This window comes from Ambystoma mexicanum, chromosome 8, assembly GCF_040938575.1.
Source record: "Ambystoma mexicanum isolate Mex_15411 chromosome 8, UKY_AmexF1_1, whole genome shotgun sequence".
NCBI lineage: Eukaryota > Metazoa > Chordata > Amphibia > Caudata > Ambystomatidae > Ambystoma > Ambystoma mexicanum.
In genome coordinates, this window is record NC_090929.1 from 745,106,278 (window position 1) to 745,128,518 (window position 22,241).

Genomic DNA, 22,241 nt, shown 5'->3' on the forward strand with positions numbered 1-22,241 from the left:
ATGGATAGCTCTTGTTGGCGCGTAACTCAAGTGCTGCTTCCTCAGACGACCTAGTGCGGAGTGGTGCATCTCCCTCACATGGATATGCCCCTATATTTAGCAATCAAAGTCTTGTTCAGGATAACAGCAAAAATGACCTTGAAAATGCTTGTCTACTTTACTCAGATATGGTCAAGATATGCAAAGAGCAGGTGTTGCATCTAAGAAGTGCGGACCTGGAGAAGGGTTATGCACCGTTGCTGAAAGGACCCACACCCAAGGCTACAGACGGCAGCTCATTGTTGGTTAAGCAGTTTGACCCAGTCAAACCTTCAGTATTTTAAGAGGAACTGGTGGTAGTATAAACAAGGATATTGGAAATAGTCTAAGGACTGCAGTTTCTGGCCTCGGTGCTTTATGACATACAACTACTGACAAAGCACTTACAACTGACCTTCGCCCTAATAGAATATTCATTGAGAGTAAGCCAGTCAACTTATGGTGAACTGATCTAATGTTTTATCGCTATTTCCAACTTGTGTGCCAATTCAACGAGGGACATCTCAAGTGTAGAGTTCATTGAACCACATCCGACTGATATTGTAACTTTGGATGTTGCATCTAGAATTGTCCACAACACCATCCTGAGGGTGTCTACTCCACTGCAACAGTTGGGATTTGATATTACTGAATATAAACAGACAACAAAGACATCTGCTGATATTTGCAGTTTAGCTGATTTGAAAGCGGGGAAGAACTTGGTGACAGTGCTGCATGATGAAAAGGAGGGTTATAGAGTGGTTCGATTGATTGCTGACTTAATTGCTAGACATGCTGAGAGCACTGACTGGTCTTGGTTAGCCAGAACCTTGAATACTAAAGAAAGCAACTGAGTGATTAATCAGTCCTTAGCAATAGCACTCCTATAGATTAAATTTTATGGAATCCCCAATGTCAAACTCATTTGTTTACCAACCCATCCTTAGGTTTAAAGTTAAAAGTTAAGAGTGTAACATTATATTAATCCAAGAAACTTGGTTAATGCATTGTCTAGTTTAGGACGCTTATGTGTTGTGTTTCCAACCAGCCAAATTGGGTCAATCTGGTAGACCAGTGGGGAGGGGGGAAAGGGGGAGGGGTGTGTGTGACTAATTCAAGCTATACAAGGCTTTAATGATATTAGGGAATTTAACATAGTACAAAGTTCTTTGGCCGTTCAGATGGTAGCTCACTTACACGCAGGGAGAAGAAACAGCATGCTGATCAATGTGTATTGGCATAAGAGGATTTGTATTTGACACTTTTTTGGATGTTTAAATGGATTTTATTGTATCTTGGATGTGTCTTTTCACAAACGGTCTATTACTATAGTGGCAGGTAACATGAATTCTTCCTGTCCTCTGTTATCGGAGGATGCTAATGCCACTACTTGTTTTTCAAGATACAGCTACCTGACTTGTAAAGATATGCAAGGATTAAAGTGGGCAAACTCTCTCGCCACGGTTGGTCTTAGGATGATAAATGGGGCGGTAAAAGGTGACATTACAGGTGAGTTAACATGGTAGCGAGGAAGTAGCAAGTCAGTGCTGGATTATATATTTGTAGACCAATTCCTATTTGATGTCTATAATCAATTGAAGGTGATTCTTACTTTACTCCGTGACCATTGTTTTGTCACAGTCACTTTTGAAACTCTGATTTTTATTTGCAAGAGTTCTGGTCTTGTGAACTTGGAACTTAATGAAGCAGGAGCTAGGGTCAAATGGAATATGGTTACAGTTAGCATTTTTAATCGAAAACTTAGAACGATAATGCAGAAGACTTCATATGATTGTAAACTAAATACATTTAAATTAACTGCTATGAAGAGTTTACAGTTCAGGACAATAAGACTTTTAGAAGGAACCGCACAGTTCTGCTATTAGAGTAGGTTTTTCATAAATTCATATGCATGACCACTTGTTGCTAGTAAGAACAGGGAATTAAGATTGGCAATTAGGGAAGCCAAACGGCAAACTTTAGATGAAGCTGAGCAATCTCTGAAGGGGGCCTGGACTGATTTAAGCAGACCCTTTGCTACTATGGATCGTAACCATTGCGAGGAAAACTCTTTGCTTGGGGAATTCTGTGGTGTCTACTGAAATTGATTATAGGACTGCACAAGGACTCGAATATTCAAGTATGTCTAGGTCTAAAGGGCGTGCTGTCTAGGAAAATCAACACTAGCTCTGGGTTAAGGCAGGGGTGCATCTTGGCCCCCTGCATTTGTAATCTGTACGTGTCGGATTTTGGAGAGGCCATTGTACAGACTGCACTTGCCCCTCCCAAAAATAGGTAGCTGCAGGATAATCTGGCTTGCTGATGCCGATGATTTTTTTATTGATAGATTGTGCACCAGTGGGCCCTGTGAGAAACCTGGGGGTATCCTCACTCCTGAACCCCCTGAATTCTCTTCTCAGGTGGCCAGGGAAAGGCCATCACTCTTGGATCCCAACCTTGGGTGTGGAGGAGCAAGGGAGGATTACCTGGGCGGAGAGCCCTTGGGGATTGGGAGCGGAATACACTCGGGCGAGACTTAGTATCCCTCTTTCCTTACTGAAGACCAAGCTAACCTTTCCCCAGCCATTATGGGTTATTGTAAATCAGCTCCCTTAATTTCCCCTCATGTGACACTTGACGATGAAGAGGCAGCTGGAAGTGATGAACACTATAGCCGTTCACCACTTTGGTACTGGGACAAAGAAGATGCCTGCAAAGTGTTGTGAAGTTCAGGCATTTCCCCTTAATCATGGTCAGGCAAGTCCAACTGAAGCACACCTGCAACCTGTTAAGGGGTTGTAGGTGTATAAAAGGAAGCATAGAGAACATCTTTTATTTTAAATTATGGTTGGTTTATTTCAAACCTTTCATAAAAACAGTCTCATACATTTCATATCAGAGAACAATATTAAAAGGAATATTCACAATTTCCTTCACTATCCCCCTCCATTAAATACATTCCCTTTACGGCATAGTATTTTACATTTACAGGTTCCAACACGTCCTCCATAAACCTCATTGCTGCTAGGATCATCAAATGGTTCTCTTCTAGTATGAACATGTCCCACCAATCTTGACACAAAGTTTTATAGCTTTTTGCTATTTCACTCATGCATTTCCTTCTCAATCGATCCAGAGCACAGCATTCAGTCAGCAAATGTTGGGAAGTTTCGATCTTGTCTTAATTCCTGCAGCATCTATAAAAGGAGTCTCTGGCAGAAGCCTGCCTTCTCATGCTTAGAACTTTCCTAGTTGGGAGAATGTTAAGTCTAAATCTCATAATGAGATCCCTATATATATGACTCAGACATTTTTGTACATACTTGGGGAGTTAATTTAATGATCTCCTCTCGTGCTCCAAGTTCAGCGGTAACTCATAAGAGCTTCTTTGCGATAGAGTGTCAATCCAATCCATTCGCTTTATCTGGAGCTTGATTTTATCCGGATTAGTTTTAAGAGTATCCTCTTATATCCAGCCGTCCACGGCAGTTTCTACAGGAGGATTTCCAGGTGTCCAAAATCTGATTTCTCCCTTTTACTCCCCCATTACTAGAATTTTGAAAGGGGGGGGCTTTTATCAACCATACATTTCAGGAAGAAACTCAAACAGCTCTATCTGATTATGGAGCGGAGGGATTGAAGACCCAATTCAAATCTAATGAGGTGGATAGGAAGAGATTTGGGCAGACCCAGCACCCACCTCCAAAACAGACCCTCCACCTTGTCCCAAATTTCCATGGGGAAGTTACAGACAAATTCTGTTCCATATATCAGTATCGGGGTTACTTTGAGTCTGTAAAAAGAGATTATCAGGTCAATGGTGAATTTACCAAATATGTTGGGGATCCTTCTAGTCTGGTTAGCCAATACGACACATTTCAGCCTGAGAGCATCCATCCAGGGCTTTTCTGTCACGCTGGAACTAATTGGAATACGCAGGTACACCACAGAGTCCACACTTTCAATTTCCACCGAGTTCACAACCCAGGTGAGTTTGGACTTCTTTTCCCTACCCGACATTGGGAGAACCATAATTCTGGGGGTTTTCATGTTCACTCTTAGTTCATTCGCTTTTAGATAAAGTTCTAGTTGATTCAATCTTTTTTGGAGCCCTATCGCCGTTTGGTCAATCAAGTCCAAATCATCCACATAAAGGACTCGCGGAATAGGTTGGTGGTGTATCTTTGGGGGGAAGCCATTAAATCCCTCCTAACTGGCTTCCAAATCCGATAAATACGGATTAACTCCAGGGTAAAGGGGCAGCCTTGCTTCAGGCCGTAATATTCGAATGGAGTTTGTTGAGATTCCTTTGACTGACATCCTAATTTGAACTGTCGATGAGTATTGGTTCTTAATTGCCTCTAACAGATCTTGTGGGCAGTTCCATATTGGTAATTTCTTTCATAGCCTCTCTCTAATGATACAGTCGAAGGCTTGCTCCAGGTCTATGAATGCTAAATAAACCTTCTGTTTGGACCTAATCGCTCTCAACTTCAAGATGTTTAACAAACATAAATTGAGGCTGGTCCCAACCCCAGAGACAAATCCAGCTTGTCTTTTTATCAAAATGATTAGAACTTTTCGCCCAATTTTTTAGATGCCTGAACAGAATGAGGGCAAAAATCTTCCCAAGGGTGTCCATTAGAGCAATGCACCTATAGTTTTTAGGGTTGTCTCTATCCCCCTTCTTAAAGATTGGCACAATTAGGGCTGCTTTCTAGGAAGGGGGGACCTCTCTCGCTTTTAGAATTTGAATAGGGCCCGGCAAAAATCCACACAATCCTCAGGGCTCTGCTTGAGCATTTTGTTATTTCAGCTATCCGTACCAGCTGCTCTCGAGGAATTTAGATTTTTGATAAGCGTAACTATGTCCTCTTGTGCAAATTCAATTGACCATGGTATATTAGAAGTTGCCGGGGGGTCTGTGCTAGGCTCAGTAGAGGACACAAAAAGGTCAGTAAAAAACTCAATTTAAACACTTTCTGGGACTGCATGAATCATAGTAGCCAGCTGGTATGTAGCGTTGTTTTTAAGGAGGGCACAAAGGTCTCACGTATTTTTATTAGAGATGATTTTCATAATCATCTCCGCATCCGCTTGAAAGCGTTGTGCGTTGATAGCCAACAGCTAATTTCTATATTGCGGTCTCCATTTCTTTTTGAAACAGTTAATATCACCAATATGGAGGCGACCAATGCAACACAGATCAGCTCTAAAGATTTTCTTTACCCCTTTCAAATCTTTTTCGCTCATTCTCACTGTCGCTCAAAAGCATGACCCCTGTATCGCCATTCTGGGACATTAAATTGGAGGACTGGGTGCTGGTCTGAAAGCTTTCTCCCGAAATCTCTGGTCACGGGAACGCAGAGCATCTAGTAATATAGGCTCAATTCTTTGAAAAGACGGTATTAGGACATCTGCGTGTTGGATCCTCTGGAAGCTTTCCCTTCTGCCTAGTGCAAGGGCTGTTTGACAACATGGTTACTCTGACTTGTCAGGCACTAAGCCTGGGGCTTCCAATATCATGGATACATGAAAAAGTGTATAAGTGTGTAATTTTAATGTTCGCTGCTAAATCACTATAGTCACTCAAACACTTATATGTTCGATAGCCGTTGACCTACCTTTAGACAGGAGCCCAATCCAGTGGCTCGGCTTGTCCCACTTTTCAGCCTGCAACGACTGCCCACCTCAGCTGCCCAGCTCCGTGGCACGCTACGCAATGTTTTCCAGTAGTTATTGGAAAAGGCACACCTCCAACGAAGGAAAGTAAAAGCAGACTATCTCCACTAGCCAACCCGGGTCAACCTACACAGCTGGACACACTTTTGATGCCCTCATACACTCTGACTCCCCCCCACCCCCATTATTAGTCAGCTCTCTCTCCTGGTCAGACCACTCTCTCCTCTCATCTGGGTCCCATTGGCCCCTTGACCGCACTACCAAAAGTCCCTTCTACCACGTTCACCAACATCCGCCCGTCGAAACGAGTGACTGCGGCTGCCTTCGCCTCCACCTTCAAAACCCCTCTCTCCCCCACCTCTGACTCTACCTCTGACTTTGTCCTCAGCAACCTTTATCTTTCTATCACCAACATTCTTGACATTCTTGCCCCAGTCGTGAAGTTCCGTCTGAAACCTGCCTCAAAGCATAACACTTGGTACGACACTGAACTTGCAGCCCTGAAACGAAAGTGCAGGGCAACAGACCGAAGTGGCTAATCTCCGGCTCATCCTCTCACAAACTGGCCTGCCGCCTGCTCCAAAGGCAATACAGACTTGCCATCTGTGCAAAAAATTTAATAAATAGCCCACATTCAGGTACAGGTCTTCGGCGCATCCAATAACTCGGCTGAACTTTTCAAAATCTGCAGGGAACTAACCAACCCCTCAAAAGTCTCATGCTCCTTCTCCTTCCCAGGACCTCTGCAATGCACTGGCCTCACACTTTGCCACCATAACTTAGGACATTCTGACCACTCTTCCTACACTCCCTCACAACCCATCCCACATCCCCCCACCATACTCCACCCCCCTCCTTCGCCCCGTCACACAAAGTTACCAGAGTTGGCCGCTCCATTAAGCTTCGTTTTAAACAGGTCTCCCCTTGCTCATCCAGGACCATCAACGAGAACATTGGCTCTCTTGCCCCTGCTCTCACTGATTTCTGCAATCACTCTTTTGTCACTGGATCTTTCCCCTTCCCCCTTAAGCACTCCCTTGTGTGCCCACTCCTGAAAAAAAACATCCTCTGACCCTGCCTGCCCTGCCAGCTATTGCCCTATCTCCATCACCCCCTTTCTGGGGAAGCTGCTTGAGAAGCTGGCCTTGCCCCAACTCTCACACTGAACTTGTTGGTGGACTCATGACCATCAATCTGGATTCAGAGCATTTAGAGGCACGGAAACTGCTCTTCTGAACACCCTTGAAGAACTGCTTGCATCTCTGGACTCCAACTCCCCAGCTGTCCTTATCCTTCTCGATCTCTCCTCTGCATTTGACACAGTTAACCATTCCATCCTCATACAAAGGCTCCACATACACTTGGTATCTGGGAACGGGCACTGGATTGGCTGTCCTCTTTCCTCACAAACCACTCTTCAGCCTGGGCCCCTTCTTTTCTCCCACTGCCATCTCTACCTGTGGTGTCCCCCAGGTCTCTATACCCTCCCCCTGGCTCTTTAACATCTACCTTGTTCTCCTTGCATGCCTCATCTCCTCTTTCTCCTCCAACTTCCAGTGTTACGCAGACAACACACAGCTCTTCTTCAGACTCCCTGCTGACCCTCTTGCACCCTCCATTATCCCTGATTGCCTATCTGCCATTCAGTTCTGGTGTGCCTCCAATGATCTCTGCCTCAACACCTGTAAAACTGAGATCCTTCCTACTGGGACCCCTGCTCCCTCCTCCTTCCCCTCACTCTGGCCATCCTCCTGGGGCTCTTCATCTTTAACTAAATACTCTCCATTTAGGCCACTTCGTTCCTCTGGTACCAACTCTTTGTGTCTAAAGCTTTTTGCTAAACAGAGGGCAAGGGGTCACTCACTTTCCTCTGCAGACTCCCTCCTTTGGAATAGCCTCTCCCTCCCCCTGAACCTTGACCAGGATCTTCTCAAATTCCAGAAGCTCCATAAGACTTTCCTCTTTTCCACCTCCTTCCCTCCTTCTCTCCTCTGCTAATCCCATAGTTGCTGAATCAGTGTCCTTGGCCCTTATGCATCCTCAGGGCCTTGACCTCCCACACCAATTCTTCCCAGCTCCTGTCTATCGATAACACTTCAATTTCACAACTTCCGCTCTGGAGGCTCGCACTTACTCCTTCCTTGGACCAGTCAGTATAGCACTCAACATTCCTAGCACTTTGTCTATGGCTGACCCACCAGCTCAGACTCCCCAGTACTTACCCCCTCTTCTCTCTTCCTTTCTGCACTTGCACATTCTGAATACTCACAAGGCATAGTAGGTTCGTCCCTCACCCCAATGCACTTAAATATTGTGTTGTAATGTATTTCCCACCCTCGCTCCCTCCCTGCCCTATGGGCACTTTGAAACAGTATTTCATATTGTATAAGTGCCTAAGAAGCAAACAAATAAATAGCAGATTACAAGGACTGCCCACCACTGCTGCCGCGCGCTGTGCTGTACTCCAGTAGTTATTGGAAAAAAGTACACCTCCAATGAAGGAAGGCGAAAGCAGACTCTCTCCACTAGCAGACTGCAACAACTGCCCACCTCTGCTGCCCAAAACATCACAGTAGCCAGCAGCAGGGAGGTCTATACGATCAACAGGGAAACTTGTTGTAGCAGAGGCGAGCCATTGGAGGGAACTGCTGTGGGACAGCACGTTATGTGCAACACGCTGAGACACTCAGGATTACAGAGAGAAGTGGTCCTAGAGAGCGTGGCGTGGGAGCTGTCAGCCGAGAAGGGAGCCATGTGGAGAGGCTGTCCCTTTCTCTTTCATCCGAAGTGCGTGTTCCCCTGTGTCAAGCCGATACAGGAGTGTCGAAGGGCAGAAGCTGCTGGAGCTCTGATAGCAGAAGCTGGAGTTTTTGTGCTCCGCGCTGCGAAGCAAGCTAACAAAGAGACCAGTGAGTTTCTATTAGATGAGAATCTCAATGCGCGAATTATTGAACACTACCATTGTTGCTAAATACTTTGCATTGGAGTGGGCGCGTGTCTCAGAAGAGAACATTTGAGGTTTTCCGGTTTTTAGTTCATTCCCATTCGTGAATGTTAAAGCGCAAGAATAACTTTTATCGGAGTAGTCCAGTGTCCTAAAGAAGAATGTTTTCGATAGTGTCTGAGTACTGGGAAGTTCACTTAAGTAAAACACATGAATATTAAATATCGAGCTGAATGAAAACTAAACCTTAAGACAAACAAATGCCCACTGCATACCGAACTGAATAAAAACGTAACAATTGAACAAAACTGCCACATGTTGAATTTTGAAGTGAATGGAATTTTCAAGTTAAGCAAAGCCACTGCATGTTGAAATCTGAATCGACTGAAAGCTACGAATCAAATAAAATCCTGAAGTTGACCCTATCATATGAAGAAAGGAAATAAAACGTTATGGCCCAAGGGAATAAAAAGAACAGACAAGATGCCCACCTATTTGTGAGGATGAAATGCAAGTCTTGGAGAAGGGAATCCATAGACCTAAGGAACTACTATTATTCGCTTGAGGATGGAGTCTCAAGACCCTTTTGTGTTTTGAACTCCGTTGCTTGGAACTTGGGGAAGGGAGCCCCAATGTTTGTTTAAAGCTGTATTACCTTGAACCTAAGGAGGGTAATTGATATTTTTTACTAGTTTACACTTAGGGAAGAGAGCTGAAAGAAATCTGCGAGCTGGAAGAAGTTCAGAACTTTATTTTGAACACAGTTTCTTTGGTTACTGACATTCCTACACACTGTATTGATTAAGTTGTGAGGGCAAGTATAGGTTTTGGACACAGATAGATTTTTAAGTTGAACTATGACTTAGACTTTCCTTAGTTTCGTTCAGGTAGGGAAAATCCCACCTTAGCATAGGGCAAGATAGGCATTGTACCATCCTGACATTTCAGTTAATAAATTACTTTGTTTTGACTCTTGAATCTGTTGTCTGTGTCGTACTTCACAATGCCTTCACACCTCGCAACGGTTGCTTGCAACATTTTCAAAATATGCTCATGTGATTAAGTTATTAGTTTATGTGAAGAAAACTAATATTTCGCAATTTACGATGAGTAAAAGGAAAGTGCACTATTTGGTGGCTGAATGGAAGTGCTTTGGAGTCTGTTGACAAAAACAGATTTAAAGCACAAGGCTCACGTTGGCTTCGCAGATGGTACGCATTCTGCACACATGCTGCAAATTCTCTATCATGCCTTTGCTAAAGTATGATGAAGGCAAGGTGATTCCGTCTTTAATATGTCGGATAAAGGTTATGCAGTATTGGGCACTTTATATCCTGCCTAAACCGGAAAGTTTAATTTGGCGCAGGGTATTCTGGTACCTTGAATGCTGTTGTCTGTATTCATATTCGCTATGAATTGTGGCTTAAATCCCTCCAGGCTAGAGATAAATGGAGGTACTTCCAGTTATACCACAATGCATTAGTTCCTTTGGAAAATGACATCTATGCAGATTTGGGGACTGCTGTTAATTCCAAAAATTAGGCAGTGATTAATTATTACTGTGATAGCTTACTGTTTGATATAAACTCCAATGTATCTGATCTGAAGGATTAACCTAACAAGGTAAAAACTGCTCTTTATCAGCAGGATTGGTCCAATACGGTGGATGGTTTCCATAGTTATGACTATCTCATCTTACGCACAAGCGACTAGGCATCTTAGAATCTTACTTAATCAAATCACCTCACCCTAGAATACAAACAGTTTTCATGCATTTTCATTGGAACATTTTGTTAACTATGTAGATTTTGATAAGATGCCAAATTGTCAGTTCTCCATTTTCTTGTGTCGCTTTTGCAATTGTCTGACCACACCAAAGTCTTGGAAACACCTCTTACTGCATTGACTGAATTTATTGTCTCTGCGTAAGCGAATCTTCTCCACACTGGCACAGAGCGTTAGCTTTATAGGAAGTGAGCACTTTTGGATCAAGTGTTTAAGTGGTCATCCTACCTCACTAGTGATGGCTGTGGTTGGGTTTATTGGCAATTTGAATCTAGATAAACAGATTCTTATAGCAAGATTTTTTAAAATCTTTGTTCTATCTTAAGTAAATGAATTTGATGTTTATTTTTGTATTCTTATGCCCGTATACGTTGATTTTAACTCGTTTCTATTTTGAAGGTATAAGGAAGTAGACGGAGACAACTGAATAGCGTTTGGGTTACAAACTTTTATTAATTAAGAATGAGTTTGGAAAAATACATAACCTGCCCTATAGTAAGGTGGGATTTATCTACCCAAATGAAACTAATGATAGTCTGTATCAGGGAGTCCAAAGCCAAGTCTGTGTGTCCAAAACCTACACACCTACACAGACACACACCAGCATCAAATGAAAAGTGTTCAAAATAAAAGTTGAGGGCTGAAAGAAGCTCTGGGGTGGAAAATGGGTTTCCCTTCCCCTAGGTGCAAATAGTTCACTTTATCCGAGAGGGGTTTCCCTTCCCCAAGCCTTCAAGTCTTTAAATGTTCCAAAATAACTGCTTCGTGGGACACTTCCCAGCTCTTCAGGTTCGATTATCATTTTAAAAAGTTCAGTTCCACTGCTTTACTTCATATATACCCTTTCCTTGGTTCAATCGCAAAGTGTCTTTCCTTAGGTGGGTGTACTCAGTCTAGACACAGTTGTTGGGCCACGCAGTCCACACATGACAGGTCACGCAACCAACACACTTTTCTTGTGTTTGCTTCATCCTGAAATTCCAACAAATCCCCTTGATGCTTGTTTTTCCACCATTTACTTGTTCAGTAGTTTTGCCTGAAGAAATCAACTTGGGCTTCCCAATACACTCTCGTACTAAGAAACTTAGTCGCAGTCACAATTCACTTGACCAAAGCACCTGGTTCTCCTTTCCAGGGTTCTTTGTACTTGACTCTTTTATATAGCTTTCCGCTTCTCAACAATGCATCTCTTTCAATACTACTTATCTATATATGGCAAGGCTTGCTTAACTCTTGTCAAGGCATGTTTGCCTCTTGACAATGTTCATCACAAACCTGATTCTTGGCAATGCTCGTTTGCCTCTTGACAAAGTTCACCACAAACCTAACTCTTGGCAATGCTTGTTTGCCTTTTCATAGCCCCCTATTCTTGGGCCCTTCATCTATTCCATGATTTTTAGCTTTCTTTCACACACTTGACACACCCCGGGGTCCCCTTGCCTTCGGGTAGACTCACCGGCTTTCAGTCGCGTGTCTGTAGGCTTCTGGTTGACGCTGGAAAACCTCCTTTGGTTCATGTTGCTTTGTGCCACCTTCCACTTCCTCAGGTTCCCTTCAAAGGACTCTGCTTCAACTTGTTACCTTCCCTGAAGCATCGGTAAGCACTGTCCTTGCGGTCCTGCTGTGGGGTTGTGCTGTGGTCAATGCCTAGAGTGCTTCTCTCTGCTCCTGGCGTCTCTGCAGCGTTCCACAACGCTAGTTCTGCTTCACCCGGCACGCCCGCGAGTCTCGACCTGGCTTCTCTCCGGTTCCCACTCCTCTGCTGCTGCAGCTCCTCCGGGTCTCCGCCTCTCGTCTTGTGTCCTGACACGTTTTACAAAAGAAACCCAAGTCCCTCTCTTGCCGTCATTTCCTCCATTTAAAGTTCCCAGCATCAATTCAGTTGCAGAAAAGACTAGACAAACTAACAGTCTTTTCTTTAGTGTTTGATTCCTCTTCCTCATCCTATTACCAAAGTGATGTTTGTGTGTGTAAGAGTCAGTAAGGATAGGAGGTGCGATTCTCATGTGTCTCTTCCTCGTCCCAGTGCCTGACTGCTGTTTGCTGGGAATTGATTCAGGTGGAATATAGGGAAGGGACTGGCAGTAACCTACATGAGGTTCATTAGAAAAGGAAAATGGGGAATACTGTGTGTCACCCAAGGGTGCATCATCCCCACTCCCCAGGTCTCCTCCACCCAGGTGATCGTCCCTCGCATATCCACCCCCAGGGTCAGGATCCGATAGAGACTGCCTTTCCCTGGCCATCTGGGAGGATATATTGGGCAAAGAAGTGAGCACAGCCTCAGATTCCTCACAGTGTGTAAAATGAAACCTATTTTTGTATGTATTGTTAAGGCAGACAACAAGGGGGGTCCTGGGAGACTCTCTGCCAGACATGAGTCCTGGTTACAAGAGCCTTACCCAGAGTCTTTAGCTCACTATCTTTCACAGAGAAGAAATATCCCAAACATATCAGTCTTTGTCCTGCCCTGGGGCAGTCCAGCACCGAAATGCTAGGCAATTCTCCTCTGAACAAGAGTACCAACAGCAACCCCAGACACGTGTTTCGGTCTGGTTGAACCTCATCAGTAGGGTGTAGCTGTGCCTCTCTAAGAATAGTGAGCAAGGGGTCCACGTCTGGATTCCCCTACTAACTTAGGGTGAGACCCAAAGTTACTTTGGGTGTGGGACCAAGCCTGATTTGCATATGGTCTTTCCCCTTTTGTAATGGCTTGGTAGGCGAAGAACAATGGTCTGGAGGGTTGCCCAGAGCAATGCCAGAGGTTAGGTTAAGATTTATTCTAAACCTTCCAACCATCACCTCTTTTGTTTTGCTTTTGTCATCCTGAGTGGGATGGGTATGCCCTGACGTGGGGTCCGTGCCTGCTGGGCCTAGAGACCCAAGCTACTCCTCACTTATGACGCCCAACAAGGCTGAAACATGTCTGAGGATGCTCGTGCTCTCGTGCAGAAGGGATGTGACCTAGCAGTTTGGGCTGGACTAACCCTTTGGGGGTGGGACAAAGCCTGATTTGCATATGGTCTTTCCCGTTTTGTAATGGCTTGGCAGGCGAAGAACGATGGTCTGGAGGGTTGCCCAGAGTAATGCCAGAGGTTAAGATTTATTCTAAACCTTCCAACCATCACCTCTTTTCTTTTGTATTGTATTGTTAAGGTTCAATTTTATATTTAACCAATAAACAAAAAAAGTTAAGTAATAAAACAGAAAGTCTTTAGTGCATGATTTATCAGCGTCCCGCTCGGCAGTATCCCCTTGCCACAGCATCGCACTGTACACATAGCATGAAGCTGCCTTGTTGTTGAATATATTTTGAATACAATGTGTTTTTGTTCTTCTGTGCTGGCCTCTCGGCTGTATTTACTTGCTGTTCAATAAAATGTGATCCTACCCACTTATGAATGGCTTTCCATGACTTTCCTCTGTGGGAAACAGAATGGACCTGTTAATGTTTGTTTTCACTACAATGGTAAAATGTTAAGCTGCAAGTGCTTTCAAGAAATTCGTTTTCCAGAGTATGATAAAAAGATTTTAAAAAAACAAGAGGCCAAACCTAAGGTCAATATATATTAATTGTATATCAGATGACTAACTCATTGTTTCATGATTGCTTTTCTATGTCATCTTGACGAGGCATACATTTAAAGAGCACTTCCAAATTAAGTACCAAAATGCGAAGTCGGACTGAAGAAATTCAATGAACACACTTTAATTACCTTCTTTACAGTCGTGGCCATTTTCATGGAGCGTGAAACCATGTTTGCACTGGCATACGTAACTGCCAAACGTATTAATGCAATCATGCTGACATCCGCCATTGTCCTTTGCGCATTCATCCTTATCTGCAACGCGAACAGAAAACAATTACTGCGGAAACATGTCACATTTAAAAACACTTTCCACCAATTACAATGTGTGGTACTGCATAAATTGAGTTCCCTAAAAGAACAAATGGAATTTAAAGAATATGAAGAACTCGTTTTATACATACTGCATATAACTATGGTTCTGTCAGTTAGCAGTGCTACATAAAGCAGGTGTTACCATCAGAACAGGTGAACAGACTCAGTTTATCACCCAAGAATGTAAAAGGTTGAATCAGCCTTGCCGGCATTTGAGCAGTGGATTCCATGTTGACTACATCACCACAGCAGGTACTTAAGTCTGTGAGCTGCCAGACCAGCTAGTATAATGCGCACATATTTTCTTACACATGCATGCAATTTCTTTTGTATGCACTGTAGTCTAGATGGCACTACAACACAAATGGTATGAGAATGCAACTCGGTTTTCAGGATTGTACACGCACTGGTGTAAAGTATTAATGTAATCCTTTACTTGATATACAAATTACTAGCAACAAAGGCTGAAGGTCCACCATCTCCTGACCTAATCCAACGAACTACCAATGCGAAAGCCTTCCCCTCCTCTGTCAGTACTCAAAGTTACCAGACTCGGGGCGGCTTCTCCTGGCTGAAGCCAATCCCTGCGCCTTAAAATACCTTGGTTTTACTGACCACAGAAGATCCTCTGGTGGGTACGATCTCAGCCTTCAGTACAAATCAAATCAACAGCCAAGTGTCTGTGGCCCCTGAGCTAATTTAAAGTCTCTGAGGGAAGGGGTTCTGAGCCAGACAAAGTCTTTATTCCTAATGCAACAAAAATCAGCATTGGCAAATCCAACATTGTTGCCGTATGTGGCCTAGTCTGAGTTGAAGGGTATTAGTACTGAAAGAATTATCCTGTTATAATGTGCAGCGCTTTGGTGTAAAGCGCTATATAAACAAAAATAAATACAAATAAATACAAATTACTAGCACAGTGTGCGTGTTTAGGGCAGAATTTCATTTTTTGGGGGTGGGGGGGTTCTACTGTCCCTTTTGAGGGACGGCTACACTTTTTGATTTTAGCCTTTGGTATTTCTACTTCCTCTGATCTCTTTTTGTGGTCAGAGGGACTTCACTTAAAGTCCCTCTGACATTCCAACCCCTTAAGAATACATGGTAGCTCATATGGCTTTTGCAGACCATAGTGCTTTTTATGCTCTCCATTTTGACCCAAGGGTGATTACAGCCACCACTAGCCTACTTCCTAAAAAGCAATGCAGGGTGAAATCAATTGGTTTTAGCTTCACCAGGTGCGCAAGACTATTTACCTCAATAGTAGCCCAAGATATGCTTTGGTAGCCATTTAAGGAATAATGTATTTTTTAAGTCCTGCTCCCAGTCATTAGGTTTTAGGGTCTTTCTTTGTTCATGGAAACCATGATTCAGGCCTACAATCGGCACTGCGCACACATGGGTTCACTCTGAGCCCCGCCCTGTATCCTCCATAGTGGCTTGGACAGGTTTAGATCAGTCCCTGACTTTAAGCTCGCAAATTCATATTAAGTGGGAGCACACATGAAGATTTCGTGGTGTTCAGGGCCAACCTGATTGGTCGACCACCACAATCTTTGTTGGAATGCCTGGTGTGTGATTCAAGGGCTGGCCTAGGAAGGATAGCTCAGGGGCAACATGTTTGTCTTGGAAGCAAGACAACACAGAGCAACACAGGTTCGAATCCCGATACCGCACTTATAACCCACTCACTGGTATTAAGCGCGTTATAAAAAACAATTATAATTATAATAATCTAGGTGAGACCCTGACTCTGCTGGATTCTTCGAGGCAGGGGGCAGGTTTACTTACCACCTGAAAGCTAAGGAAGCAGAAAAGCTGCTGCTGATTATTGAGACCAAATTTAGCAACACTTGCTGGGCATGGTGCTCATTACCTAAGCTCAGTTTTGGAATTTTGGCTGCTGAACATCCTTCCTGGGCTGTCTTCTTCCTCCTCCTGGTCCTCGTGTGGAATTGGCCTTCTGCGCTGTGACCATCTCTGGGACATCATACTGCCATCTTAATGTTTTACCCCCCCCACTTGGCAGTCCACCTTGGTGCAGAAACATGTAATTTCCAAGAAGGGTGTTGGGATCCTAACACCCCACATCTCCTGTGTTGTTTGGGATGTCTTTGGTCACCTACACTGTTACTTGTATACCCCTGCTATCAAAGTTCTCTCTCGCTCTCAGTCAGTGTCTAAAGGCACCTGTCCTCCCTATCTAGCCTTGCTTGGGGACTTCCAAGCAAGGCCTACACTATCTGATGTTAATTCTAAGGGGTTGTGCTTTCCAGACACTCAAGCCCCAATCTATAACCTTCCATTCAGGCCCTGATTGGCCTCTCACTTTGTCACTCGACAACTCTAGCCTCCTACTGCCAATTCCCATCCCTCACAATCCACCCGCCTTCTCTCTCTCCTCTTAGATCTTCCTCCTTTATCCCTCGGTTGTCTCTCTCCATCTACTACCTACCTCCACCCACCAATGTTACTCCCTTCTACTCGCTCCAACTATGCTTCCCTCCCTCTCCACTCCAATACTACTCTCCCCTCTAAATTCCACTACTGCTCTCCCCTCTTCTCCACTTCACAGCCACCTTTCACTCACGCTCTACTGTTCAATAACACTCACACTTAACCCCTTTTACATGAAAACTCACAGCACCATACCCCTTGCTTTCACTGACCAATACGTAATGTTTTATGAAAGTCTCCTTTGCACTCCTGCCCACAATCCTCCCTCTTCTGTTCTCTTATGCTGATTTTTATATGTGTATTGTTTTTTTCTCATACACTCTGCAGCTTGCTAGACCTTTTGGCAAAGATTATTTTTTTTTCCGCATTCACACACCCTTTGCCTTCAATCCACCCCTTGCACCCTCCACTTGCATGTCTGATCCAAACACGCCTCTCCCCACCCCACTGCCCGCCTATACTTTCGGTGGATTGGTCCACGTAGTGAACACGTGACAGAAGAGATACATCTTTAGAGGAACTCCCAGGGTAGCCTTTCCCAGGGAGCTGGCTAAGGGGCATGGTAAACGGCCCTAGCTAGGCTTCAAAAGCTGTCTGAAGCAACGTCCAGGTAAGAGACGACAAACATTTGGTTACACAGCCAGTGCTGTATTTGTGACTCTTGAATTGAATTTAGCTACATTTGCATACAGAACCACTATGTTTAAAATTAGCTGCAGTGCGAGTATAGCCACTGTATTGAATTTAGGTTAATTTTTTAGTATGGCCATAGTGAACACGAAAAACTGTCCTTTAAGACGAGGTAACAGTATCTGAGATGGATGGGGATGCAGATCTTACTCAAACATCAATAATCAGACTGACTCAGGAAGTTGGCACAATCAAGGCTGTTTTAATAAGAAGTCTTTAAAACAGGGAGTACAACGGACATCAATGGACACTGCACAGAATGATCCCGAAACATTTAATAAAAAACAACACATTTATACTAAAAGTTTGTAATGAGTGACACCAGGATACGTGGCAAAGTATGAAAATCTTCTAGGGGTTGTGGTTGGTCAATGGGGGACATCTACATATACTTTCTATGGGATACAGGGACGTGATGGGGTCTCTAAGGTCAGGTGGACATCTAAGCACATCCCAAGTGCAAGTCCTCTTCCGTCGTGTCAGACTAATACACAACATGCTATTGGCTTCTCGAAATATAGGGCTCTTTACTACGTGGCCCTCTATAGTTGGTTGGCAGGCTTGTACTCTTCAGGAATACTCCACTCGTTAGCAGCACGCAAGTTGGTATCCCAGGTGCTGGGAGGAGGGGGGGGGGTCGGCCCGGTCATGCCTCCCCACCAATTAGCCCAACATCCATCATCACTCCAGAGGACTGCCATTCAATCAGTTCTTTGAAGTTGGCCTTGCAGAGGCTCATTGTGCCTGAGAAAAAAAGGGAGTGTAGCATGGTTTTATCTTCTGGTCTCGGTGTAGCTCGCCCCAAAGTATATTCTCATGTGACTGGAGACCACTTTTTTGAGCTCTTCGTTGTATTTAATACTATTCAATAAATAAATCAAGGCACCCTCAGGGGTTTTCATTACACCTCAAACAGGAGCTGAGCTTTTCTTCTCAAGTTCATTTATCTTCTTGAGTAGATAACTAGGCTCTCGGCGGCCCTGACTCTTGACACTGGGCCAGGCAAGCCTTTCTCAAATCTTCCTTCACCGTAAGCTATTCTTGTTCTGCTGCACCATTCACTGGGTCTAAGTTTGATAAAGTGTGTCGTGGAACATCCAGATACCTACCACACCCACACCCACACCCCCACCCCCACCCCCACACACACACACACACACACACCCCCATCTATTCACTACGTAGCCAGCCTTATGATTACTTAGTCTACTTTCGTTACTGCGTCTGTACAATTATAAAATGGCTTTGCATTTTCTTCGGTCTTCTCCTCACGTGCAATCTTCATTTTGCTCCAGAAATGTTGCTCACTTCACAATTTCGTTATCAGATTATATAGTCTATATTCTTTCTTCATTGACATCTCTTCTGGGTGCATCCCCTCTGCTTCAGGTGACGTCAGCAGTCTTCTCTTTCATTCATATTCATACTTCTTCTGGAACTTCCTTCAGAAGACCGTCATTTCTCCACGGATACATATAGGGTTTTCTCAATAGATACCTTGTTTCAAGGACTTTTCTCGCGGTATAGGTATCATTATTGGATTTGCACATTTCGCAACTTCCGGTTGCCAACATATAGGCAGAATAGGGGCGGGTCTTCCGGTAGAGGTCGTTGGCTCCTCCTCTACAATATCCATCAGCTTTTTAGTATTGCCACTATATATTTGAATGCCTTTTCAGTATAGCCACTGTATTGAATTTAGGTGCATTTTTTAATATAGCCAATGTATTTAATTTAGCTGCATTTTGAGTATAGTCACTGTATTATATCTGCTGCATTTTTAAAGCATAGCCACTGTATTGAAGTTAGGTGCATTTTTGTTTATAGCCCCTGTGTTATATCTAGCTAATTTTAGTATAGCCTCTGTATTATATTTGGCTGCATTTTCTAATAAAGGCACTGTTATATCTAGCTGGATTTTTGGTTATAGCCAATGTGATTTATTTAACCAAATCTTTGGGTATGTCCATTGAGCAGTACTTAGCTGCACTTTGAGCAGAGCCAATGTGTCATAATTCGCTGCTTTTTAGAATATATCCTCACTCATAACACGCCCCTTTTGAACATAGCTGTCCAGAGTATAGTCCTGTGTTAAACGAAGGTGCATCTTTAGTATAGCCTCTGTGCTACATTTATCCACTTTTAAGAACAGCCTCAGTGGTATTTCTAGCTACTTTGTTAGTATTGCCAATGTGTTAACATTTAGCTACATTATTTGGGTATAGCTGCTGTGCTATATTTAGCTGCATTTTTAGCATAGCCACTATTATATTTTGCCACAATTTGAGTATAGCCTCAGTGGGACATGGGTCGCCTTTTGAGTATGTGAGAAACTTGAAGGTACTCACATCTACTACCCAGGGGTCTTCTGATAAGGTGGCCAGGGAAGGGCCATCACTTTTGGATCCCGACCCTGGGAGTAGAGAAGCGAGGGAGAATCACCTGGGGGGAGGGTCCTTGGGGATTGGAAAGAGGGTACCTGAAGGTGAGACATGGTATCCCCCCTTACTAACACTGAACTACCTCATCCTCCCTCAGTCTTCATGGGATATTGCCAACCTTATTCCATCCTTCCCTGTAGTTTCCCACCAAGTACTGAGTGGAGAAAGAGACAACTAAGTGTAGTGCACACTTCATATTGCAAACACCACTCTAGTACTGGGACGAAGAAGAGGGGCCTGGATGCATCCAGTAATGAAGATCTGGCATGTCACACTAACAGGCTTATACAAGGTCAGGCAACTGAGTTTAACTCACTCCACCTGCAACCTGTTAAAAATGGAAAAGAGTAAAAAAGATACAGCCCAGAAGCATACGAACAGGAGCAGCAGAAAGCAGAGAGAGGGGAGAATCTGCTGTGCTGGAGGACCAGAGAGCCGAGAAACCAGCAACGATCCCGGGAGACCTGCCAGAGGGACTGGGCAGGATGGAGAAGCCTGGTACGGGAAGGCAGGCAGCAGGAACTGCTGTATAGCAAAGGCGGAGCAGAGCACAGTAGCCAGCGTGTGCGTGGCGACGTGCCCAGTGAACTGGTGGATTGGTTTCCCATTAGAGAGAGCCACCGAGAGGAGCTAAGTGTCAAATGACACTGAGGAGACTGTAGCGCTCCAAGGGACCTAAAATAGTTAACGGTCCACGAACGCAAGTGAACGCTGCATTTATTAAATGCCAAACTGAAATAAAGTTATTTGAGTAAGCACATGTCAATGCTGCATATATCGAATACTGAACTGAAAGAAAGCTTTATTTGACCAAACTACAATGTGCTGAATGGTGAATGAAGACTTTAAGTCCAATAGACATATCAAATAGCACACAGCCAGTAAAACGCAATATGAACAGAAATAAAGATCTATGATGAAATTGAAGAGTTGTTTTGAGCAACACTAAGTAACAGATTTGGGGAGATTTATGGTTGCGCAATATGTGATGGGTGGACTGTGCGGTCTGACAAAAATGCCCAGACCAGAGAGTCTCCTAATGTGAAAGTTAGGTTATATGCGAATATGTGGAATCACAAAATAACTAATCCAATTACAATTAATACCAAAATAACGCATCACACTCCATGCTTATGTAAGATAGCCGAAGGCACATCCACCACCAGCAGGCATCTGCTATCATATACTACTCTAAGACACATCACACAACACGTATGCCATAAGCTATCCCCCACAAAAATGATTTGGTCTAGCTGCACACATAAGGAGTATTCTGCTCTTGCAAACTCTCCTGAATACCTCTCAGCACCCATCCACATGCCAGCTCGACATGGGTAGCTAGCTGGTCACCCTTACCTACCTTTGCATTGGCTAAAATGCACACACGCATTGTAAACAACCTTCTTTGACAAATTTCCTATACCTGGACTCTCCCTCCCGCCCCCTCAAGGACATTTATTCAATAGCGCTATGAGACCATAATAATGGGAAAGGCGCTATACAAATGATAATTACATTACATATATTTATCATGCACATATCCTCTATCTAGACTAGAGAAAGACAGGCAGATAGTAATGTTCATTCATACACGAATCACAGAAGTGAGTAAACCGAGGGGGAACGAACATAGATTATTGAAAAATATAGGCTTTAACTTTTTTGTGAAACAGCGTGTAGGAGTCAATATGTGAAGGCCCAGGATCGAGAATCGCCTGCCACCTTGAAACAAAATGGGAGGCGGGTTCCAATAACAGACATTGATTGAAAGAACCTGATTATAGCACTGGATGGTAAAACATGATTTTTGCAGTCAAATAGGTTGGGGCAAGTCCAGTGAGACATTTGAATATGAGACAGAACTTTAAAGATGTATCATCAACCAAAGAACAGACCTGTGATATATGGTGAAATAGACACAGATATTGAAAGAAAATATCAAAAATGTGAGTTGTGTGCCTTTTGTAGGCGCGAGAGTTGTTTTTCCCGAATCCTGGTTAAGATGGCATTTCCACAGTCTAGATTAGAATTGATCAGCGAACCAACCACAACTGGTCGGTCTGATGCTGGAATGAAGAAAAAAAGTCAAAGACGGTAATAGATGGACTTTACTATTTACCTCACAAAGAACGCAATCAAGAAGATTGCCAAATACAGCCACGTTTTTTAAGCTTCTTTAGGAAAGATGTAGGGAGGCCAAACAGCAATAAGAGATCTGTGAGAAATCAATTAGGTACTTTTTTGGGCCAAAGATAATGACCGCTGTCTGCCTCCTCCTCCACCTCTGACCTCACCTGAACAACTGTGACGAGGCCATTTACCTGG

The 22,241-nt window shown here is 43.8% G+C and overlaps 1 protein-coding gene across 1 annotated transcript in view; it reads right to left on the bottom strand.

Annotated features, from left to right (window-relative positions):
• The window catches only part of TLL2 (tolloid like 2), a 1,535,386-nt gene that overhangs the window by 225,825 nt on the left and 1,287,320 nt on the right, over positions 1-22,241 (bottom strand). The window contains exon 15 of the mRNA XM_069610570.1: positions 14,146-14,271. Coding sequence (XP_069466671.1) covers positions 14,146-14,271 — 126 coding nt within the window. The remainder of the gene's footprint in view (positions 1-14,145; positions 14,272-22,241) is intronic.